General features: G+C 39.1%; 1 protein-coding gene across 10 annotated transcripts in view; it reads right to left on the reverse strand.

The window, feature by feature from the left end:
• CDC42BPB (CDC42 binding protein kinase beta) overlaps positions 1-26,334 on the reverse strand; it is an 86,117-nt gene that overhangs the window by 38,980 nt on the left and 20,803 nt on the right. For all 10 annotated transcript variants that reach the window (XM_040701295.2, XM_040701294.2, XM_040701293.2 and 7 more), the window contains exons 2-6: positions 22,350-22,441; positions 11,629-11,712; positions 8,083-8,178; positions 3,825-3,973; positions 318-411 (exon numbers count right to left, since the gene is read on the reverse strand). In XM_040701295.2, coding sequence (XP_040557229.1) covers positions 318-411; positions 3,825-3,973; positions 8,083-8,178; positions 11,629-11,712; positions 22,350-22,441 — 515 coding nt within the window. The remainder of the gene's footprint in view (positions 1-317; positions 412-3,824; positions 3,974-8,082; positions 8,179-11,628; positions 11,713-22,349; positions 22,442-26,334) is intronic.

The following is a 26,334-nucleotide window of genomic DNA, read 5'->3' on the forward strand; positions in this document are numbered from 1 at the left end:
TTCACGTGAAGTTTCAATAGCTCCTTCCAATTCATTTTGTTTTTAAGGTGGTAAATTCTGGAAAGACATTTTTTGACTACAGAATGCCACCAAGACCTGAGTCTGTGCCAAAACTGCTGGACACCACATGCCAGGAAACAAAGATTTCAAAAACTGTTTCTTATAAATTTGTTGAACATTTCCCTCAATTTTTAGCGTGTCAAAAAGCTTACACTAAAAGTGTTTAATAGTTTAATACATTTAATAGCATTAGGACCAGGAAGTTGCTTAAAAGATCCCACTATCAGTGACCCAATTTAATTCTGCTTCATACATACTGTGCCATCTTCACTCATTTTCAGACAGGACCCAAAATCTGCCAGTCGTATATGGCCATTCATGTCCAAAAGAACATTATCAGGCTTTATGTCCCTGTATGACAAAAAGAAGTGAAAAAATTAAATATATGGTATGAGCTCTGCTTGTAAAGATTACATCAGATTCCATCAAAATAACAAAGGAGTTTATGTTGGTTATACAGTGATGCAACCTTTTTTTATTATACTATATATGACTCTCTCCATCTGCCAAACTTAAAACGTTGCCCGCAACACTGAAACTTATGACTACATCGGACTTTCAGCTCAAAGTTGAACTCTGGTCAAATAACCAAGCAGAACAATTACAGAGAACAGAACAGATAGGCAGTTTACTTCATCAACATTGTTTTGAGATTGTACGCATCACAATATGCTTTTGGAGGCAAGAGAAAATAGCAAAGAAAATATTAAAAACCACCATTTAATCTGATGGTTGTTCGTTTGTTTGCCAAGACTTATAATCAACCTATAGCTTCCTATCTGAGATTTTTCACTGCTTCTCTAAACTTTGTCCAGAATTTCTGCTGGCCTGTATTCTCCACTTGCTATTACAGATCATTCTTCTATATAGTAACTGCACATCACATTTGCTTTCACGGGTACCTAAAGACTTTTCCATCCTGCATACATGCAGCAGTTACTCCAGAAATCTCTGCATTCTCCTGGCTCTGGGACCAGGATAATGCCATTTCAGCAGGATACAATAATGGGAGAAAGTCTAAAGGGTCAAAGCACGTCATTCCTACTGAGATGTGTATACAGGAAGATGTAAATGGCATTCTGCATACTGAGACTACTAAATGACACTGAACTAAGATTCCCGTTTCACTGTAGCTCTTTACTTGATATTATTTTGGTACCAGAAAGGCAGCCAAAAAGAACTTTAATGAGAGCATGTTAATTGAATTTAGTCCAATCAATCACAGTTTCTTTCGCCAGTTTGTACTCAAATTCACAAAAGATAGACTACAACACCCAATTTAATAATACAATCTTGATGCATACTACATATATATGTATAAATATTAATAGCCTCAGAATAGCCAGCTTTATTTTAAGAACACCTGGCTAGTATGTTGGGAAGGTGTGGGGAGAAGAGGAGAAACAAACAAGTAGAGAAAGCAGAACTAACTTGATGCACCAATTCTGCAGACTAAAAACTGGAACAACGAAGTCTTGCAGGCCAACTCATACCAGTGTCTTTCCCATTCCTTACTCAACACTGCTCAGGATCAACTCCTAACATGCCAGCATTTCACCAACCCCTTCTGAAATATTATTCAAACTAGCCAAAAAAAAAAAAAAATCTATTTTTTTCTAGACACCATATTTATTCAAATAATATTCTGTATTATTATTAAATAAAATGTGTTTTACATGCAATCTTGTTGCACCACAACACTGAATTGCTTTTCAAATAGGCAGTTCCAAACGTCACTTTGTTACACAGAAGAGGGAGCTCAGAATGTCTGCTTTTTAGGCTGCTGAATTCCATACTTCATACTTGAGCAAACTTATGAAAAACATTAAGGTTTAACAAACAATCCTAATATGTATAGAAATCCTGCCAAACTTACGAATTTTTCCAACACAGACTGAAATAGCTACTTTTTAACCAAGAGCTAATGATTTCAAATTTATTACTGAAACTTCACTAATACTGCTGCTCATTAGCAGTATTAAGGCAAAATAAGAATGTTAATCTAAGCCTGTCAACATAAATTAAGGGCATATTTACTTGTTAGAATGAATACATATATTTGCTAACCCAGAATACTAGGCTATTTCATTTTCCTTTCCCAAAATCCTCATCAATAATTTTCCATTGTTAAATTTATCCTACACTGTTACAGTTCTAGGTGCTTTCCAGATTCCCTTGCAGTCCCATAAGAGTCAAGCTCAGTAAGAGCACAAGACTACGAAAGCTTATACACAACTGTGCACAGTTTTTTTGTTGGTTTTTAAATAACACTATTCACAGTGCCACTGGAAGCATGAGCCAATCTCATCCAACACATCTCTACTTCTCTGTTTTGCATGCAGCTCTTGCTTGCCTAAGGGAACACTGTTTCTGTTCAGAAAGGCTTAATGCCTCATCTCTGAGCTCCACTGTTTCCTATCTACAGCTAACAGGTCATATAAGCCTTTAAAGGGCCCTTGAAATCCTCGCAGAACAATCATTCATCTTCCTAATCCACTGCAGTTGCCAAGCAGTAATTTCTTGGGCATTCTCGCATGTTTTGGTCTCAGAAAAATTTATTCCTATTTCCACAAGAGGCATTCATTCAATCCCACTCAAAGTTGTAGTTGGTCAGTTAGGCAGCCACCTTCCTTGGAAATGGTGCAATAGTGCCTCTGGTGAGTTTCTCCAAACACATAAAAAACCACATAAAATTTTAAAATCCCCACATATTGTCCACATTTACTCACAAGAGTATTACTGTCTGTATTTCACAGTAATGTGATTGAAGTCAAAACCTACCAGCCAGGTGAGATACAATGTTAGCCCAAAGCCCACTTCTCCTGAGCATTGGCTTCAGCTACCCATCATAAATGGGCTTGCATAGTCAAAAGCAATTTTCACACAACTGAAAACCATCATTACTCTTGCAGTTTGCCTTTTCTAACTTCTTGACTACTAAAAGCAAGCTCTAAGGTCATGTGTAGCGTATAAGGATATAACCCACAAGCGTTTCCAGTATTACTATCATTTTGCTTTCTAATTGCTCTAACATGCATTGTTGTTAAATCTGAAAACGAAGCAAAGGATAGGGATTTCCACTTGACCAAGAATATCGAAAACGGCAAAATATTTACCAAATGTCTCCCCCATACCACTAACAGCTCTTCTGAAACAGTCACTCCAAGAGGTAACCCAAAACAGAAATACACCTTCCTGGCCTATTTCCTCCTGTTCAGAGTAAGGAATGTTATATTCTTAAATGTTACAATCTAAGTTACATGATTGTAGGTACCGGTCTGGAATATACTTCCTACATGTGTGCACAATTAAACAGGTCCACTCATTACCAAAAACCATCCTCTTCCATCTGAGGATCAGTTCAGGTAAGTAGACTCACTGTTATTATGGGCTTACAGTGAATACGTTTAGCGTAACTTTTAAACATTTGCAGAGAATTCAAATTGCTTCAAACTTCTATGCTGGCTTGGACAACTGTAGACAAATATTCATGAAGTGAATTGAGAATAAGTTAAGAAGCATGATTAAAACTAAAAGCTTTACTGAGAGGTTAGTCATATAAATGCCACTGCTTCTAATACGAATCCATCAAAACTTGGTAACTAAACTATTATATAGCTTATGTAATTATTATACATCATACAGTAAGCATGTGCCCACAGTAGCTTCCCCATGGCTAGCCATCTGTATTTGTAGCAATATCTTTAGAATTAATTTAATATAACTGCATACACATTTTTTTCAAAAGTAAGCTGGCATTTTACCTGTGCACATAATGCAGCTCATGTATGGAATGTATTGCAAGCACCATTTCACCAATGTAGAACCTTGCCATGTCTTCAGGAAGTTTGTCTTCAAACTTACTGAGAAGCGTCAGCAAGTCACCACCAACATAGTAGTCCATCACTAGATACTGAAAAGGGAGAAATAAAGCGGTTACATACTGAGACACAGCTGTTAAGAAAAAAATATGAAGTTCATCAGTTAACTGCTGAAACACGACACTCCTGAATAATTCCAGTAACGGTGACAGAAAATCATTCTGTCCTTTCAGTCTTTATTACAATGATGCACAGTGGAAAAAAAATCTACTATCACCAAAAATTCAGGTAGGTCATCAATGCTTACACTGAAAATTCCCAGAAGAGACAGGAAGAAAAAGAAAAATAGGAATTTGTAAGAGAACGTCAGTGTTACATTAAATATGAACAGAAAATACTTGATACCACTTGCAGAATAGAATTCTTTCAGACTGGGAAACAATAAGGATTAATACCTTAAGGTTTAGTTGGTGCAAGCGGCTTCTTGCCTGAATTGCACATCTACTATCAGGTGCTAAAATTTGAGGAACTATGCATTTGAATGTCAGATATTTATATCATACAAACCATTTGCTGAAGGAAACTCTTAACAGAAGCACTGAGTAACAATCCTTGCTTCTTTCAAAGACTTTTTATTAAAATTTCACTAAAAACTTTTCTGGAAGGCATTAGTGCTCAACAGATGGATGCAGCTTAGTTTATAACAAACATTTCATTACAAATTTTAGTCTTGGTACATTTCAGTACTACTAGTGGTTCCAAAAGTGGAACCTGGTACGTCAGTATCATCAAGTGCTCATCTTGACACATGCCACATCACGGATGCATAACAGAGCTGGCAGGAGCTCCATGACACCGTGGCAGGGATTGCTCACAAGTCAGAAGTGCTGCCATGCCAGAGGCACTACAGCAGTTGGAAATTTAACAATCAAATGTTCATGTTCTTGGACATAAATGTATTTCAATGAAAAAGTAAATCACCTCCAAGGCCAATCAACCATTATTCTATCTCTGGAAAGAACCGACATGGATACGGTATCATGTGAAAGTAAAGGACTCAGACTTGCTAGGAAATAATCTAATCTCTGTTTTATAGATGGAAAACAGCATTACACACCTAAATCCAGAGCACCACTCAAAGCATAATGACTTGAACATTTTGGTTCCATGATTCCCGGGATGGAATACTATTTCCTCACTATCTTTTCGCTTAGAAGAGGACTTGAGAAGGCCTACATTTTGATATTTTTCTGCATTTCATTATAGCTTAGATCATGAAATTTGCCTATTAGATTACGTTGAAAGCAACCAGCATGTATTGCACAATCCTATAAGGAGTTTTAAATGTTTGTTGGAACACCACATGCACATAACAATTACATTTGGGAATGAAAAGCTACAGACGGGAACGGGAAGCGTTTTAAAATGAATATTGTATCATGCTATTTTCTTTCAAAAGTAAGGTTAAGAGAGTTTACAGAGCCTTCTGTGGGAGCTGAAATAGACTGCCTGACAGGAAGACACGGTAATACACTTCTCGGTTCCCACAATGTTCATAAGGCAGCAAGAACTCAGTTGACCCATGAAATGAGGCTCCTGGAACAGGGGAACACTTGAGACCTCTTCTACAAGAAAGTCAAATTTTATTAATCATCTTCCTTGCAATGATCTTCTTGCCCAGAGGCACTTCTCTCTTCATATAGGGTTAAAATAAAGGGTATTATGACTCTTAAATTTAGACATATTACATTTCTTCCTGGGAAGTGGTTACATCAAACAGAGAGGGTGGTTGGAGATCAAAGGGGAAAAGAAAAAAAGACATCAAAATGCTCATACAAATACTCATAAGGAAACTTTAAGAGGCTGGCAACAGAAAAACACAAATCTTTTGTAATGAATAAGAATGAAAGAATTTATCCTTGAATTCCTGGTAAATCACACAAAAACTCACAGATTTAAATTTAGATTATGAACTTCAGGTCACATACGCATTTCTGATGCGCACAGACTAAGCTTCACCTACCCACTATCTACTTCAGTAGAATCACCAAAGGCTTACTAATCCATCTTGACTCATACTGTCTCTGCAAAAAGCTTTCTAGGAACCAGAAAAAGTCATGCTAACATTTCTGCATGATGTCACTTAAGAGCTGGCTGTTTAAAAAAGTAGATGAGCAGAACCAGAAAATCGAACTCTACAACAAATACACTTCATAGAACTTTGTGTTTCATGCTTGTATTTAATTTCTCCATCATCGCATGCTCTACTGATACTAAAGAGAGGAAATAAAGCCCCAACTGTTTCTAAAGACTCCAATGGCAGCTACTGCTTTTCTGTCTTAATATATTATCATCTCATTATTTGTCTCATTCTGAAGTCTTACTTCATGCAGCCAGAGGAGGATGGTAAAGCCCTAGGTGTAAAATGACACTCTCTAGTTTCGAGTATAAGAATCATGAGCTATACTGCACAAATATCAATGGGAGCAGATAAAAAGGATCAAGAGCTTTCCCTTCCAGAGAGAATTGATGTCCACTCCGGGTTGGCAACTCAAGCTCTGGTGTCTGTTCTCATTTTCTTCTTAGATTTGTGGTCCATTACACAAGAGTAAGTATGAGTAGCAAAGCTGAAAAGTAAAGCCAAACTGAACAGGTTCTGTAAGGTGGCAACACTCTCCTGAGATGTGGAAAAATATGACTATAAACTTACTTAAGATGAGCAGAGGTCTGAACAGAGATCTTTCAGCCCTGGACAAGTTAACTACTAAGACAGCATGGAAGAGAGCCTGGACCAGAGCCCACATTTCCGGATGAAAGCTACTTCCTGATGTGTTTTGTCAACTTGCCTTTTTCTTCAAACATCGTTTACAATAGGGTAACTAAAATGCACATACACTTCATCTGTTAGTACCAGACATTTACATGAGATGGATGCTGAGTAACAGACCAAATTGGAAGTTAGCATCTCAGCACATGCAGCACCAGACCTCAGGCAAGCTGGCAATCTGCTGACTTCAGCTGCCAGGCAGAGTTGTTGCTTTCTAAATTCTGGATCTTAAATTAGACGTTAGCTGTCTAAACTCTGCTGTCAAGTGAAACCTCAACATCTACATGCCTTTGGGAACTTGGGGAAATGTATTACACTGTTACAGCTTACTTGGAGCGGGTTTTCATAAAATGGTATTAGCAATACTAGATCTCTCCCTACATTGTCATTACCATTGCTTTCTGTTACTGCAGGTAAAAAAAATCTTAGCCCCATTTTCAGATGCTGCTTGGAAATATTACATTACAGTATCTTGAGTTATTTTTATAAAAGTCTGAAGGCTGTTTGATTCTGAGGGAACTTGAATTTATGAGCAATCTTCCTGAGGCAGTTCCACAGATAACTAGATTTTGAAGGGTGGAAAATATGGATCTATCACAAAGTATTAATAAAATGGAAATAAGACTGTAATTGAGCACCTAGAGACCTGATGTGCTTGTCACTGTGAAAATACTTTTTAAGATGATACTCAAAGTGGCAGCTCTCAAAAATTTTGAGGATTATCTGATTTTTTTATACTTAGTTCCTGAACTCACTGGAAAGTTTCCATCGATAAGCTCGTTTCTTGTTTATAACCACAACCAGCACATACCTGATTCGTGCGATAAAGCTAAATGCAGTTTGTATGTTATAGTAACTCACAATTTTCCAGTAACCATCACTTCAGATGACCAATCTGCTGGTTTCAAAAGCTTTTCACTGAAATACTTTTTCCTTAGTCTATTTAAAATCACAATTTAATCACTCCTTTTAAAATAAAATGTTAATTAATTTTGCCATTTTTAAACAAGGTCTTGAATTTGAAACTTTAGTACTAAAACAGTTCTTATTTTCACTGTGTTAACATCTCCCCCAAGTAAATTAGTTGCGATGCTATCCAAAAACAAACTTAAGCATGATACATTTATGCAAGAGTAGATCAGTTTAAAAAGTGCTTAGCTAAACCTCTGAAGACCATAGTACTATATGACTTCCTCACTCTCTTACAGTTACAGTCAATCCTTTGAAGTATTTCTTCAAGGAGAAAACAAGAATGCCAAAACACAGCTGCAAGGCATGAGGTGGACTGATTTATTGCACCAATACACTTAAGAGTACAAAAAATAAAGTTCTTTCATAACATAAAGCTTTTATTTGCTGATGAATCAAACATACCAAATAGTTCTCATCTTGAAAGGCATAGTGCAATGTAGTAATCCACTGGCAATCTCCATTCACCAAGACATTTCTCTCTTCTCGGAAACAAGCTGTCTAAAGGAAGGGAAGGGAAAAAGCCATTGTCAACATCAACAAGTAGTTTTCACAGGATGAATATAGATGGACGTTTTATGGGATTATTTAAAACTGCTGAACAGAGGCCTCCAGTTCATTGGAATTCAGTCTACACAAGTGACATGCCAAGGAATCTCTGCAGGTTTGTATTTAGGCATTTAGTCACACTAATTCTGTGCAAAAAGTAAAAACAAATCAGCAAAAAAAAAAAACCTACAAACCAGCTTGAGCCAACACTAAATCTTCTAAAAATATATTGTGGAACAACGTTAGGAAAATTATAACTTGTTACTGTAAGTATGGTTCTTCTGAAGAAGACCTGTGTGAAAATACAGTTTCTTTTGTATACTTTTCTTACATTGCATTTCCAGTTATAGACCTTGCAAACATACTATAGGGAAATGAACAAAATTTACTGTTAATGTCTTATCTTTGTCTAGTATAATACATTTCCAATTTCAGGAATCTTTAGTTCACATAGCGACCTTCAGAGAAGCAAGCCCTGTGTAGCAGGTTTTCTTAGCATATTTACATAAAACCACCTTTCATAACCTCCGAGAGTCCTCTGAAGAAAAAAGAAAAATGTTTTTATTGGACCAGTATTACCAGGACGCAGATCCTTTCACTGCTCTCCATTCTGAAAGCAATTATTACAACAACCGGTAGTTGCAGATTCAGGTTTCAGGTTCAGGATAAGAATTGATTTTTTGTCACTGCCAATTGTTCAGATGTCTTAGAAAATGTACTGTGGAAGAATATTCCTGTGAAGCTGAAGTCTCACCATATATTGATCGCATCTTATAAGCTATCTCAACTGTTATTTGCCCCGTAAGGAAGCAAAAATCAATCCATATTTCTACTGAAGAGCTCCACATTGGGGTCATGTTGTCAAGTCAGTAATTATTGATGCAAAGAGATGTAAATTATAATTAAATGTTAACTTGAGTGATTTTCATGTTTATCACCATAAGGCCAAAGTACCACTCTAAAAAAACCTTGACGGCAAGAGCAGTCCCAAGTAATGCAATCCCCTGCCCCCAGCACCACAGCCCAGCAGCTCTCGGTTGTTCTGGCACTGCTGCCTGGGGCGGCTGCCAGCACACAGAGCTAGTTTATTTATTTTCAAAGACATCCGTTTGTTGATCCAGTTCACTGCGCAAGCTCAAACAGCGAGGGAATATTACCAACACTTCTAAACCTGTATGCTTCGGAACAGTCTGCATTATGAGTTTTAAGTTTAAAACCACCCTGTTCAACTGACACTAGCTCAAAACATCATTGAATGATTTGGGTTGGAAAGGACTACCATGATCATCTAGTCCAACCATCCATCTACCATGACCATCTTAAGGCAACACCTTGAAGAAGCATGTCAGGCTACCTCATTAGCTAGTCAGGATTTGGAACTGTGAGCAGTAACACACTAAAGACTACACATTCTGCTGTCAGAACAATGAATACAAATGGTCCACACCATCAATGCAAACAGCATGCCTATTTTTTTGCTTACAGCCCACCTAGGGATGTCAGCTGATAGTCACTAATCTTTGCTGTACTTTAGTAGCTTCCAACCATATGTTTTTTCTTGCAGCCAGTGCACAAATTAGCGCTATTTATATAACTTTGTGCTATGTTTAATGTCACACAATGCTTCGTATTACATAAACCACTGTAAGAATGTTTCTCAGACCACTCACAGAGTGGATAATAAAATACCTCAAGTCTGCTTTTCAGTGGAACTGCCCACTTAGGAGGCTATTGTATACCTGCAGGTTTCATTTTAAAAATTAAGAAGTTTTACCACATTTGTGAATTTCTCATTTCCCAAATGCTTTATGAACTCGATATGCAGGTTACCTGCTCTTGCTTACCCAGGAAAGCCAAACCATGAGAACAGGAAATGACAAAGGGGCACAGCAAAGCAGACAGCTGCCTTTACAGTTCTGCATAGATAGCGGAATCAGCGGAAAGAGGACTCAGCTGGATTGTTACTCATCCCAACTGTGCACTGGGAGAACTACCGCTCCTTGTAGCTCTTTCTTGACAGACAACCCTCTTTCAGCTCTCGCTTGCCTAACAGGGTAGGAGGATTTAGTCATGGAATATGAAGACAACAATTTGTAAAGATTTCTCTCCTCAGGACATCTCTAATGCTTCAGCTATTTAGCCAAATCTCTTAATTAGGTCACTTTAAAAATGACTGAAGTAAGCCTGCATGGTTGTATTTACATCAGAGTTTGGGAGTCCCCAAAAAGCACCTTAGGATTTAAACAAATTCTAGACTGAGCAGTGAATTCATCCCACTGAAGTCTGCATAGAAATGGCACTGAATTTCCCCCACAAAGACACTCAAATAAGAGCCATTGATGCAGCACAGCCTGGAGCGGAGTTCTCCCAACAGCTCCAAGGAGGGCAGAGCAGCAGCGGCTGCCGCTGCCAGCGGAGGAGAGCTGATGGACAGAGTGTGACTAAATCAGCCCAGTGCAGTGTGAGGGGGCTTAACGAGAGGCAAGGGATTTATTCACAAGAAAAGAGGTGGAACTGACTCACTGAAAGGAAGGGAGAGACTGGGAAGGGTGGGCTGGGGAGGAGGGGAGGCATCAGGATGGGGGCAGAAGAATAGGACAGGAAAGGGTCAGTAGGCTTAGCCCTCAGCAAGCCCCTTGTCTTTGTCCTTTAACAGAACTGCTGCAAGTTGTGATGCATTACATATATTTCCCCCTCAATTCAATTGCTCATTTAACTGCTAATCTATGTAGTACTTTTGCCATAAGGTTTTTCCTCTGCATTGTAGGAGTAGGTATTCTAGGAACAGGCCACTTACAGCATAGCAGGTCCTTTCCTCACCCGTGAAGTACACATTCCCATTTATGTAATTTGTTGTGACAATGTACATCTCCTTTCATCAAAAATACTCTTTTTAAAATAGGCTTACCCTCTTAACATGTTTGTTTTACAATTTGAATCTGCAGTTCCCAAGTATTTAGTTACAGTTTTACCAGTTAAATAAATCCTGTTATGAACTGAAGGATGCAAAGCTCCTTAATATATATGCTTTCAGAATGCAAGAGAAAAAAAAGAACCTTTCATAATGCATTTGTACGCAGCTATGAATGCCATAGTAGCACCAATCTCAGCTTTCCTGTAGTCTTTAACTTGCCTTTACTGTAAACAAAAAATCTGGCCAATAAATTCAGGGTAAGAACTAGGGCAGACTGTCTGCTAAACGAATACACAGTAATGCTGAGAACAACAGATGCCTGGAAGGGACTGTCAGACCTGATTGCATTAAAACAGCTTAGGAAAAAAAAAGAAAAAAATGAAGCTCCTATGCTCATGAAATAATTCTTCCTAATCTGGAAGAGTTTCAATGTAATTTTCCTGATGCTATTTTAAAAATTCTCCGCATTAGAGAAACATATTACTTACCTCTGCCCTTTTGAGCATTTCCCATTTGTTTAGAATTTTCATTGCATAAATGCGCTCTGTACACTTCATTTTAACAACTGCAACCTGAAATAACAACATGTCTTTGTTTAACAAAAGTTCAGTTAGAGAAATACAATATTTAAACAGCTTAACATTCACTCAGTGTTAATTAAGTTACTAAAGAATCATCAGCAGTCAACTCACACAGACAAATTACAGCTTGATTCTTTGCTCCCTCTATACTCCTCCATGACTACTATCTACTTGATGCACAACACACCATATGTGGTCAGCTGTTCATGAGCAAGTACAATGGAGATGATACAGGAAGAGTGTGAAGCTTCTCCTCTGAAGATGTGTAGTAAAATTGTATTATCTGTCAAGAACAAGCAACGTTCGTAACACCATGCCTGCAGACAACAAAGGAATGCTCAACAGGGCAGCCTTAGAAAATGAGGAAGGCTGCTGCCAATAGAATTACACTACATTTGACTAATTTGTTCTCACATTTCTGGTTTCAGAAACTTGAAAGATATTTGCAAATTAACATGCTTTTGTGTACTATATGCAGATACTTAAAAAGAAGTGAAAACAGTATTAATTTACTTATTCATCATCTTGCTTGAAGCATTTCACTATGTATCCCGTGTATTAGACTTGCTAAGACTGGCCTGCTAGGAAAAGCAGTTGCTCCTATGGCTTTGCAACAGAAGAAAAAAAATGCAGAATACTGAAACTTCAAGGCTTGGGAATGCAAAGACTGCATTTGGACCACGACTTGTATTCTCCAAGAACAAAACTGATTCTTCCAGTAGTAAAGCCATCACTTCCACATAATCCTTGTTTGGCAAAGAAAAGGAGGAATCACACCTAGGACAGCAGCATTTTCTCAGGACTGCACAGGGACTGCCCGAATATTTCTGCTGCTGTCCTATGTAAGAAGCATAAAATGTATCAGCTTTCACTGCCTCTAACAGAGCTCTGAGTATCAGCGGGAAAAGTGACAGCAATCACATCAGTCTCCCCTCTTCTGTTGGTTTACAACTGTTATCTGTGAGGGATTCAGGGGATGCAGCAACTCCAAGCAGAGGTGGCCTGTAAACCAAGGCTGAAATAGTGCAGAGCAACACTGACCCTGAGGAGGGAAGAGGGAAATGCAGTACCTTACTGTACAGAAACTCCAGATGAGGGATGGGAGAGACCGCTCTTGCAATAACACAAGGATGAGATGCTCACATTGAGGCACTTCATTCTGCAGCACTACACCTATGCCTCCCATCCCTCTGTATGTGAAGCTGCTCACCAGGTCACACCTACAGCTAGTATGCACCTGCACAGAGTGACGTAGTGGAAACAGACCTTAAGGAGAAAGCTAGCAGAAACACATGGGAATTTAGCTCTAAATGCAGCTGGGAAAAAGACAGTGCTATGAGGAATCCTTCTGTAAGGTATGTAATATATCCACAGCCACGGAGCATCTCAGCCTCTCCTGGTCTACAAATATCTCCCATAAACACTACTCCGGCAGGAGGGGATGGATGAGTAAACATGAGGAAGTCTTACCCAAGCACAGATGGAACTGTACAAACCTGCCCTTTGGTAATGGCCTAAAATGCTCTCCTTTGTTCCCAGCCTTGTCACAGCCTTCTAGTTAAAACCTAGTGTAACAGTCTCTCCAGCCACAATTAATATAATCATTTGCCAGATGCAGCTAAATGTTTGCTGTAAGTTAAACTGTGCATTACAACCTCTGGGAAACCGTAAGATGTTGACATATCCTCTATATATGTTAAATTCTGTTTCATACAGAACTTGATCACTTGGGAAATACCCCAGTCTCCTAAAGGAGATCCGAGTAGAATACAATTAATTGCTAGAGAAGAACAAAAGCTGTGGGGCAGAAATAATTTACAGGTTTGCCTTGCAAGCCCTGAAGTAGCAACAATCAAGTTTCATTACAGCACAGTGCTTGAAGTGCTCAGCCTTCCATGTACAAACAGCACACAAAGCAGAATGCAGACATGCATCTGTTGCACTTCTTTCTAAGGCCATCACTGTTCAGTAGTACTGCGGGGCAGCACGAGTTTAACACCGACATGTGCTAGACCATGAAGGTGAAAGGTGAGCCCAGCGTTGTGGAAGGCAAGCTTAAGAAATATACTGTAAATAAGAACATGTTTGGAAGTAGAAAGGAAGAAAAATCTGTGGGACCTACATAGCAACTGCCGAGTTGCCATCTGTATCAGTGCTACTGCTTTCAAAGACAAGGCCTGCTTAAGAAAACTCAACTAAAATTTCTTGGGAATTGTTTTCTGTGGGAGAAAAAGTGAAATTAATGAAAGTGAACATTTGAATCTTCACATTAAGTGGTTATCAAATTATGGCATCAGGAAACATACTGATGGTATAGGTGTCGGGGGGCAGTGGGACAGCTTCCCCTGCCAGCAGAAAATCTCATGCAACCAAAATGGGAAATCCCTTGGGAAAAGTGGCAAGGGCTTTTACAAGGGAAAGAAGCCTTCTTCTTACTACAGTTCTGGAACTCTACAACAGGTCACTGTGGACACACAAGTAACCACTCAGGAAATATTTAAGTATGCTCTTAATGCCCAAGAAACACCCATAGCAGCAGCCTCAGGAACTACTGATTACGGAATACAGGTGTGGTTAGGAAGTCCCTGAACCCACAGCTGCTGCAAGCTGGGAAAGAGCAGTTCCAATCCATCCCTACCATTGTTTTCCCATATCTGACGACAAGGATGGGGTGTGGGGTAATTCATCTAAATACGCTTAACTCACAAAAGCTACTCCTGATGCTTCTGTCAAGCTACAAAATAAAAATTAACAACATCTCTAACCTCCATATGCTTGGTTGGAGTGAAGCATTGAAGTTTCTGAATACTAAGCAATAACAGGGAAATGTGATTCTGTTTTATTGAGGAAGTCTGCAAACTGATAAGAAGTTTCAGATAGGAGGGGTTCGGCCCTTCCTCCCCAATGCAGCCCCTTCCAAGCCTGCACAGGGATCAGCTGGCACCATCCCTGGGACTCTTCATGCCCTCAAGATTCATGGCAACAGAAACACTGCAATAAAGCTCAAGTACATTTCCTCAGGGACATCAGAAAACCTAATGAATCCTCCTGCCTACGCTTCAACCAACTTAAGGCATATATGTGTCAGAAAAAAGTATGAGAACTGGAGCTAAAGCAGTGAGAGCCAACGATGGTAACTACTACGCACAACACCATCAGGTTTGTATGAATTTCTGCCATTCATTTCTTCTAGTACCTTTTGCCTCAAAGCTCTGCTTCCCCTGTACTGCAATAAAATAAAAAATGAACCAATATAGCTGAAATAACCCTTTTATTCTTTGGCAAGAGCTCAATTTTTTGTTTCTCAAACGGTCTCATAAAAGCCTCTTGCTGCATTCCGATCTTCAGAAGCCATCTGATATTGACATTTAGGGCGGTAATGTGTAAAGCTATCCCGGGCCAAATTCCACCTTCTCTTCTGCCTCGATGAAACCTATAGGGTAGGAATCCAAGCCAAATCAGCCTCAACAAACACGACAGAACTTCCCAGAACTGGACTCTGCCCTTTGGGTGACATGACCAGCAATAGTAAGCAGTATTAAATGACAAATTTTGTTTTATATAAATAGTAAGAATGATCCAAGAAACTGCAGAAATTATTTAAATGCAAGGCTGAATTTCCAGAATACATTTAAGACAGTTAACAAAAATACTTTTTACTGGGAAGCTTACGGATTCTTTGGTGCTCAACTTCTTGGAAACCACACTGATTTTGAGGCAAATATAAAAGTTCTCATCTCTAAAGGAGATGGACAGACATGTAGTTGACAATCCTTATGCAAACATCTCATAAGGACAGGTTGTCAAGAAAAAGGCACACGTGGTACTGCAGTTGATAGGCACAATACACCAACTGGGGTGGGGGAACGTTACTGCCTTGTGGAAACACAAAACCACTGGAATCTCCACATATAGCCACACCTCAGAGAGATGACCCACCTGGAGCTGGTATGAAGGAGGGCTATTTAGATGGCCAAGGAACTAAAGTGCTTCTCATATTAACAACGGGATTGAAAAAGCTTTGCTTAGAGGAAGCAAAAAGGGGGACATGATTGTTACCTATAAATAAAATTGGAAGAAAGGACAACACTAACAAGGATGATGAAAGAGCCGCTTAGGCTAACGGACAGTAAAATTACATGGATAAAATGGTGTAAAATTGCTACGAATTAACCTTTGGCAGGAACTTGAAATGGCTGCAGACATTTGAGCAGAGGTTTTAGATGAGCCTTTCATCCGTGAGAAGAGAAAATGTCATTTCAGATGTAAACAGTTTACCTGTAATGTCTTGTTACCAGACCCATAATTGAATATTACAGACATTTCCCCCAACTAATGCTTCTAGATGCCACTTCTATACTCCCATTTCTGTCTCATGCTCTTGATGTCTTAGGTACATGCTACTGAAAAAACACTGCTGGAACTGCTTTATTTTCCCAACACTCTTGGATATGAGAAGTATTTGACACATAGCTCATTAGTTAACAGTTTGAATACTGCATTGTGGAAGAAAAACTGGTCTGGTCTGTTACATTCGTTTTTTTTTATGTCTATCCTACACTTAAAATGAGCAACCAGAGTAACTTTGGTGGTGTTCATATTCCATGGTTCACATTTCCAAAGCAAAATAATAGTTTTGCTATTATATAGCAAAATAATAGTTTTTTAGCAGACAGCACGGATCTCTGCCTTGTGCAAATAAGAAATACTTTCTAAGTGCCAGGAAGAAAGATTCTGCAGAAGGTGGCCCTGAGCAACAGCCGGGCTCATCCTCAGCAGTCATCATGTGGATAAGTGCAGTGGCACGAGGCAGGTAGCAGATAGCAGCAGTCTCTTGTGATGCGATTTCAAAAGAAAACAGCTTCTTTGTCCATTTCTACTTCAGAAAACAACCTGTGAAGAGCACAGTGTGGTAACGCAAACCTAATTAAATATTTCTGGGGTACTCAGCAGCAGTCACCGAGACACTTGATCAGGGGAGGCAACCTTAGAGGCAGTCTGCAGGCTCACCGCATCCCTGGTTAATTTCTAGATGCAGACAAAAGACTGAACATGGTACCCCAAATCTGAGATTACAGTGCAGACAAAGCCTAAAGAGCACTGCCTCACACTGCCAACAGTGATTGTCAATAAGAAGTTTAGTCTGTGTGTGCTCTCTTCAGAGTCTGACTACATTCTTAGCCACATAATAATGGGAACCACATAATTCATCAGAAATCTGTGGAATGCAGAATCAATCCCAACCACAATTTATTTTCTTCTTGAAACGCTTTTAGATGTCTTGCTTCCAGCTAGGATGCTAAGCATGTGTAGAGGTAACAAGCATTATTACTAGATGATTACAGGCATTATCCTAGATGATTTTTATGGTCCCTTCCAACTTAAACCATTAAAAGTAAAAAAAAATTACTAAACATCACATGGATCAAGTCTGCAAACTTTTACAGGAAAAGATATTTACAGTCTATCAATAGGTGAGTGATGCTTACAAGGGACACTTTAAGAATTTTAGTTATTTTTATGCTAAGCAAATTCCACCCTTCCGCTGCAACCACAGTAAGTGCTGCTCACTCAAAAAAATCCTTACTAAAAAACAAGGAAAGGAAAACAATTGTTTGGGTCCAATACTGCCAAATTTCCAGGAGGTGTCAGCCACTTTATACAATGCAAGTTCTCCAACAATGTACATCTTGACACAGTTCTTCCCTCAACAGCAGCTTGCTATTGAAATGTGTTAATCTACTGCCAAGTGTCTAAATAGCCCTCTATACAAAATACGGAAAAGTGATGTTAAAGACTACATTACTAATGAGGTTAGCTGAAGCTTGCAAAGGAGCAAGTGCAAGTATTTCGGGCCACAGTCCCCATACACTCGTCCTATCTATCCCTTAACCACATTCCAGCACTAGGAATTCAGGTTTCCTTGGCGGGCAGAGGCAGCACCAAGCACACAGACAGCACATCCTAGGTGGGTCTTGATTTCTCAGGTAGGCACAATCCCACAAAGCCCAGTTTCTTAGGCCATTTCCTTTCAAATAATGGTCCACACTGTTTCCTGACAAAAGGAGCAGACAGCCACATGCAAATTTCAAGCTACAGAGATATATGTATTTTTAAAAGTCTAAGAACTGAAATAGTTTTCCATTCTGTTCTTACAGTCTTCGCACTTTCTCCTAAACAAGGTGCATTTTCACTGGTTAACAAGACACCTGACCCTGCACAGTATACTCATTCTTGTTCACGAATATAGGACATTGAAATCGTGAACAGAAATGAGAATTAAGATTTCAGAAAATCATTTTAGTTCTGATTTTATTTCAGAGAGGTTTTCTATTATTTTATTCCTTCTGGAAGTTTCCCCTCTGCATGTGAGCAAAAAAAAAAAAAAAAAAAGAGTGAAAGTAATATGTGGGCACTCAAAAATGTTCCAGCCAGGTGTATACACCTGCATACACCATATGAGATGGCTAAGAACCATGAGTAGTTTATCCACCTTACAGTTAACATTTCAGATTACAATACCATTCTAGCTGTCATGTCACTCAAAGTCAAACTATTTCAAGCTACTCTTCATAACTATGAAACTTCTGAAGAAAATTAATGAAGTTCTTATGCCAGTGACTCCAGGACTCAGAGCCTTGAATATTCACATAAAGGATATTCAGACATGTAGTTTACCATGCATGCAAAGTAGCTGGCTAAGTTTATGAGAAAAGGAGAACTGTGTGTTTTGGCAGGTGGCTTCAGAAGAAATCTCTAGGTCCTGGGCTAGGCTATTTTTGTCTTAGCATAATAATGAGAACTTTAAGAAATATTTTTTCTTTTGCTTTCTCAATTCTCCTTTGCTCTAAGAACTTTCACTCAGGTGGTTTTGGATTACCAGCTGTTTTCTTCTTCTCATATTGCTGGAAAAAGCGTAAAGAATCAGACTGAGTTTTGTGGTTTTGGAAAGGAAAAGGAAAGAAAAAGACACTGGCAGAGAAGTTATGCACCGGGGATTATCAATCCGCCTTAAATTAGATACTGCTCTGTATGGAGGGACACACATATGCCATCTCAATCCACATTTTGGTCAAGGACTGTGTTTTCTTGGCTTTATGTGTTGTGTGGCAAAATCGATCCTGACTAATAACTATTATTATGTCTTCATTTGGGTTAAGCTATCTTTCTTCAAAGCTACTGATTTATGCAGAAGTTCTCTGGTAAGACTGAAAACCCCCGAGGTTCTCAAAGAAGTTTAAAGTAGCTGAACTGTGGATATAGCTGCTATAGACATTGAGGAGAATGGAACGTAGCTTTCAACCTTTTTGACATCTGGCTTATTTAGGTGTTCAGCTTGTTAATTTAAACTACTTATTTCTGGCAGGAATATGCTTAGTTTAATTTTGATTAAATTCTTTATGCACTTCAACAAATATAATATTTTACAACTGCATTTTGAGCAAATGGGTTTTTGTTTGTTTGCAATCAAGAACAAAAGAGTAACCTTATGAATAACCACTAAAATCCCCTTAACTAATCTATAACACAGTTCCTATATGTGTATGAGCATACCATGGGAAAATTATTTTCTGGCAAGTGGGAATGAAGAGCAGTGAGCTTCAGATCAATGATTCCTGCATAATTTGAGCTGATCAAAAACTTTCAAGCTGCTACAACTATAAACCTTTTACTTAAAAGACAAACAAGACAATGTAAAGCTGACAGATAACTAAGGCACCTACTTTGTGAGCTCTCACAGCTCCAGAAAGATGGAATAAAGATGCTTTATCACTGCACTTCTTTGAAATTTCATTTTCACTGAGATGAAGTGGGAAGGGGCAGAATCTACCAGTTGCTTTAGTCATGTCATGCTTTTCCAAGTGAAATAATATGGAAGACATTAATTCATGCACCCCAAATAGTATTAGCAAAAGTTTCCACAATGAATTTGTACCTTTTATACACCTCCTGATCAAAAGCTAAGAAAAGCCATCCTAAACCTCCTAACATGTATAAACAGAAATCCCTGAAAAGTTAGCAGTCATACTTAATCTGCTGCTGTATTGAGATTTCCAGTTGGGGAAAACCCTAAGTAGAAAAGATCATCATTTTGAAAAGCACAGAGCAAGTCCTCCCTTAAAGTTGTAACAAGGCTTTAGAGCTTTACAACATCACACAAGACTTCTACCTCATCATGCAAAACATGCAAATTATCAACATCTGTCTGAGCACTTTGCCTATAAGTCCAAGGTTGCCTTCAGAAGCATTCTACCACACAATTCCTCTCCTGCTAGATATCAGAACTTGAAAAGGCATCAGGAAATGAATTCTGTTTCTGTGTGCAAGTTACAGAGCAATGTGAAAAGAGTTTACTGTTATATATTCATTGATTTTAGGATTAAGAGGAATATTCTGGCAAAGGCGTTCCTAATTCTGGCTCCATCTGCAAGTCACTAATGAAAGGTTCCCTTGTCCTGAAATCATTTTTGATAGCTATAGCATTCACAAGTTTAGCTCTGAAAAGATCCAGAAACCCCCTCTAATCCCACCAAAAGACAAACCGCCAAACACTAATCTAAAATTCTTTAGATATCAGATCTGGTCACAGTCACTACAGCAAGTAATTTGGCACAGCAGGACCAAAAAAAGCAGATCAAAGTAGCTCATGCTGAGCCTTCCATCAATACTATATGCGGTTCAGGAATTTTTCTTCAGCGTGTATCCAGTTTGGTCTCCTGGACCAAACATGCTTTGATGCTGCTAGAAGAGTTAAGACCAGTGACTGATTTTTACGTACTCATTGCGGTCAGAAGCACATTTTGTGTATACCTGGAACAAAGGTTCTCATTTAGTTTCCTCCGAAAGAAATCCAGGTCACACATAGCAAAACCATTCTACAGTGGGTTCACTGTCTTCAAAACTGCACTATGCTACTGCTTTGAATCAAAACTCTTAACAGACATATAGACAGTTACTTATTACTGCCTTGATTTTTTGGGTCATTTTTATCTGCCCCTACACCTTTTTGCTCAGACTTCTATTCTACGCTTAATTTGTGCTTTCAGTCCTTCCTTGGACTTACCAACTTGTGTTTCCCATTTCTGTTCTTCTCACGTGAGCTCTTGCAGAACCATTTTGCCTAAAAACTGTGTCCAAGTAACATATTCCAGACAAAACCTAACACTTAAATGAAACAACCAATTGATTGTAATTATTTTTTTAAACAAATATTGCAACTCATGGAGTTCAAACTGCACTAGAAAGTTAACTTTTATTTTACTCATCAAGATCTTAGTACCTACCTGGACATTTTACTTAGAACACTCAAGTATTTTGAACAGCTATGTTCACTGTGACTACACACAAACTACACCACTACACTGTTAGAGGATGGTAAAGATTAGAATATATTCCTGCAACATGAATTTCTGTCTCTGTAGGTGTCCGTTTTTTTCACAAGCAGTCCCTGAAGAGTTTAAAATTTTGTTGATCTAAAGGTATTACTTCATCTACTATCAAGTCCACATACACACAGAAACCTCACTGCTTTCTGAACCAAGGCTGAGTGAGGTCCCAGCATTTTTCTAGCTCCGTTCCTAGTCTGTTTATGATAGCTCTACCCCACAACCAAACACTTTGTGAAAGTCTGACGTATAAAGGGCACACCGTGCTTGAAAGGAAAGCCCTGCACAGTTCACAGTCCTGCTCTCTGTGGAGACAGCAGTTGAAGATAAGCCTTAGCCAATGGCAACAGAAGTTGCAACCAAGTGCTAATGGGTCAGAGTGAGCCAATAATGGCTGTCACTACATGTGACTTTACTGTTGTACAACAAAAGAATCTTCTTGAAAGAAATCTAAATTTTTTACTTCCAGAAATCCTCTACGTAATCATCTGTTTTGCTGACAGCTATACCCTTAGTTATGTGTACTCAAATGCAGAAAGTGTTGTTTTGAGGTTCTCCAGCAGGCTCAGGTATCCTGTGCCTCCTACAGGGTATATGCTCATGAACGCTTCTGCCAGGGTCAGGCCCTCTCAGACTTCTGTGATTGATGAGACTTTCATTAAGCATATTAAGAAGTATAACTTCAGTCCAGGGTTCTGGGCCTGGCAAGTCCTCAAAACACAAGGCGTTCCTATCATCCCAGCATGATTCAACTTGCTGTCCAAAAAACAGATCCAGCAGCCTTTGATCTTCAAAGATGACAGGGAACAGCCTCTGAGGCAGCCTAATGCGTCTTTCTGCATTACCAGATTGCTACAGAGACGGGCAGATGGGTGGAGCAGCCTTTGCATTCCTACCATAGAAGCAGCCCAGTTGTGTTAAATTACAGCAGCACAGAAGAGTAAGTACATATGGCAAGTGGGAGAAAGGATCCCAAAGTCAGCTGTGCAGCTGCTAGATGGGACCACTCAGCTCTCACACACTGAATAGGCACTTTGCTACAATGAAGTCAGAATCAGATAATCACATGAACAGCAGAAGTAGACACCAGAAGCCCTGCTTCAAAGTAAGTAGCTAGCATACCACGTTTGCTAATATTTTAATTTATCTGTGTGAATCTTTTGTCTTTAGGACAAATGCAGGTCAACTGCACCAAGAAATCAGAAGAACAAAGGATGAGAGTTATGTTACAAAGCACCTTACCTCACCAAATGCACCTCTTCCAATCACTTTTATAATTTCAAAGTCATCGCGATGAAGCTGCATCTCCTTTACCAATTTTGTGAATGGTCTTGCTGTTTGGGGAAAGAAAAAAAAAAAGGAAAACTCAATTATTAAAACAAATTTTGTAAATCAAGGTAATCCATTAAACAGAAATCTGAAGTACTTGCAGCATGTATGGTTTGCTTTTTCAACTACTACTAGAACATACAAATAGGAGGAAAAAATTGCTCTATGCAATTAACAGTTAGAATTCTGAAAAGAAGTTCAATTCCCTAAATACTCAAGCTTTTCTCTTATGACAAAATCACTATCTCAACCTTCTGTTCTACATTAGCTCATCTACACCACTTATCCATCACCAAGAAGCACGGTGTGTGACACAACCCTAATAATGCACTGGTGATTACGTGACTATGCAGCCTTCTGGAGCTGCAATCCACGAGAGTGGTGCACGAGATTAAGTAGAACAGACATAGAAATTAGATGAACTTTCCTTATTTTATGACAAGAAAACTACAGAGTCCGTTACAATTCACCCTAACATATGGATGGGCATTATCAACTTCAGCCAAGTTTTCACAACCTGTTCTCAGGAGATAGGATGCACTTCATGAGGCCACACAGAAGAAGAACAATCAGCAAAAACTCATTGCTGCTAATAAAACAAAGAAACATCTGTACTAAAGAACAGCCATGGGGTTTTTTTTGTTCTTGGAGGAGAACTTAAATTCAAACAAACGAAAGAAATCATGTCTGCAGAGAAAAGCACTAATCCTATATCCCAAGGAAATGGATCCTTCAAGGCAGAGGGATAAGGAGACCTCATTTCCTTCACCACCATTTCTATTTGAGAACTGCACAAGTCCTGTGCCAGTCCTGCTGTTTCATCTCCATTTGTTAGCAGAAGTACTATGGAACGAAATGACTTGGTTAAATCCATAGATATGAAAAAAAAAAACAAAACGTTTTCCCTCCTAAAAGGAAGTTGCCATTGTTACAAGCTATTCCTACACTTCAGGAATGTTGGTATTTAAGTATGTAGCAAACGCCGGTGTTAATAAACACAGTAACTTCAGTAGCAACTCTCTTGGAAAATATAGCAGCAAACACAAACATCTGAATGTACAGAATGACAAAGTGGATAGTACCTCACCCCAATGGACAAATTCAGGCCTTTTCAAGGTATCTGAAGTTTCTGAATAGTAACTAAAAGTTGAAAGTAAAACCTAACATACACAGAATCTCATGGTCACAGATACCAAACCGAGTTTATGTAACAAATCAGAGCCCAGAGGAGGCAACAAGCCAGTAATTCTCTTAAACTGATACTTGCTTTATTGACATTTTGGAGCAGAACTTTGTTTATATCAGCATGCAGCCTGCTGCTTTCAAGTACTGGATTGCACAATTCTTACTTCTTAGTAAGTTACATCAAAAAAAAAACACAACACACTTATAGACTGCTTTCCTGTTTTCGCCTCAGGACTGCTGCTGTTCCTCAGCTGCCTCGTATCCAAATTAGCAGCGCACACACAACTAGTAAGACTGAGGGTGCACAAACTTGTTCCACAAAGTGTCAGAACACCATTTGCCATTTGGCCTTGCCAGGACAATGCCAAGCGATATGCCCGCTAACACAGAACCAGTAGGGGCTTCAGATTTCTTTTTTTATTTTATAAACAGGGAACTGAAAGTAAAGTCTTTTTTTCCATACACTGGAATGAAATATTACATTTTAGTGATTAGTTTTGATCCCAATATTAACAGTTGGAGTTGATGTAATACTTAATGAAAGTATTTTATCCTGGCAAACAAAAGCATTAACCGTACTGGGGGTTTTGTTGGCAGCACCTACTGAGTTCTGTTATATATACTGTTGTCAGGGTAACTCCAGCTCTGAGTAACTGCATGAGCTTGTTTATTCATGACTGAAACTTTAAGCAAAATTTGGGATAGGCGTTCTACGTGCAGCGTATTTGTATGCATCACTGTGCTTTCATTCAAGCTGATTTGGCATTATTGTACTTGCACTTGCTTGGAAGAAGGATGTTCTCCGTAAGTCCACACAGGGGGAAAAAAAACCTACTAATTTTAAGGAGCCAAGAAATGCCTGCTTTCAAGAACTGTATACAAAACAGTCACAGTCTATGTTTTGATCAATATTCATAAATGGAATGAAATGCCAACATTCATTTCTTCACTGAAAACCAAGGTATATATGAAAGACATAATTCTTCCCCACAAAAAAATTATATTCCAATCATGTTCTCTTCCTGATAGATGGAACCACGATGCTTTGTTTGCACAGAAAGAAAACATCCACTGGAATAATTTGAAAACATAATTTGAAACCCAGCCATAGGTAAATAGGTTTGTGATTTAGGTTTCTTGCATACATCGACACCACAGTCAATTATGGCATCCCATAAAAGATGTTTGCAGATGGATCCGTTTAGAAGGACCGGACAGCGCAGGAGGTGGCAGCAAGGCAATGTGACATGGCAGTGGGGCAGGGCAGGTGCACTCCAGCCCCAGCCAAGGGCAGCAATGCTTTGGAGCTGTACTTTCCCTTCAGATTCTGTTAATAAGTTACTCTCTGGAATCACAAAAGGTACTGCCTTTATGTTGTAATGGACCAAAGCCTACTTGTGGCCTTGTGGTTACTCCTGTTTTGGTGGTGGAGCAGTCCAACGGCTACGATTTGAGGACTCCATGTTTTGTTTGGCACTGCAAGGTTCCAGAAATCCAGAGTCACAAAAATCAACGAGTGGAAGCTGCCAAATGTTCAGGAACATCTGATGTTTTGTTATTATTGGCAACTTTGAGCTAAAATAAATGTGACAACTGTAAGAAACCAGCACAGAATCACAGGACAATTCAGGATGAAAGGGACCTCGGGGTGTCTCCAGACCAGCCTCCTGCTCTCATCGCTGTCATCGCTGATTTCAGAGCAGGTTACCTGGGGTTCTGTCTGGTCAGCCCTCAAAAACTTCCGTGGATGGAGCTTCCACCACCTCAGTGGACAACACATCCGTATACTGTGCTGCCTGTCGCAGAGTGTCACATATCAAAACTGATCGAGGTTTTAAACCTATATAATGAGAGGATAACATTCAGGCAGACCTGCCCAGAAGGCACGTCCAAACCGTCTGTCGCACAGAAACCACACTCCCATTATCTACCCTCTCCTATACAAAAAGGTTTGGTAGGAAACTGTGAGAATTGCACAATATTGATGTCAAAGAAATAACAAAATGACACAGATAACTGTCTGTGGAGCCACACTCCTGTCAGGCAGATCCAATATCTCATTTAAGATGTTGTTTTCTTTGGAGGAAGAACATAAAAGAGAAGCAAGTTTTACCATTTCTCTCAACCACCCCTAACTTACATTCTAGAAATCAAGTAACTTGCTTGCCCTTTGTGCACCCTTTTCAAAGAAACAGCATTCCTGTGATATTGCTACTAAAACAGCAGGCTGACAGGTTTAACAAGTTAGTGCTTGTATACATGTCTTGAGATACCCACACCCAGGTAGCCCCAACCAGCTTACGAGGGCTGATAAATACCTCTTACAACCCACTCTCTTGAGTTTTAAAGAAGTACAGTCCTCTCTCTACTTGATAGTGAAATTTTCCCTCTATTTTAGAACCGTAAATCTTTGCTAATTCCTCCATCCTTTGTTGACTCCAGCCTTAATTTCTTCCAATTATAGATCCTTGCTTCCCTTTTCCTGTGCTAGCCTGTTTCCTCTTATCATCCACCCCTGCAAATGCTTTTTTTCCTCAGTTTGATTTCCTAAGGAAATAAAGGATCACACTTTGGCAGAGCATCCATTCCTGCTTCTCCCTAACTTTTGATCCCAGTTCAGATGTTTGACTTCCCGTTTATCAAATTTCACTTAAAATGTCCAAAACTGCCAGTTTTATGAGAACTGAGGGTGATAGAAAAGACACCTACTGTG

Source organism: Gallus gallus, chromosome 5 (genome assembly GCF_016699485.2).
Source record: "Gallus gallus isolate bGalGal1 chromosome 5, bGalGal1.mat.broiler.GRCg7b, whole genome shotgun sequence".
In the NCBI taxonomy this organism is placed as follows: Eukaryota; Metazoa; Chordata; class Aves; order Galliformes; family Phasianidae; genus Gallus; species Gallus gallus.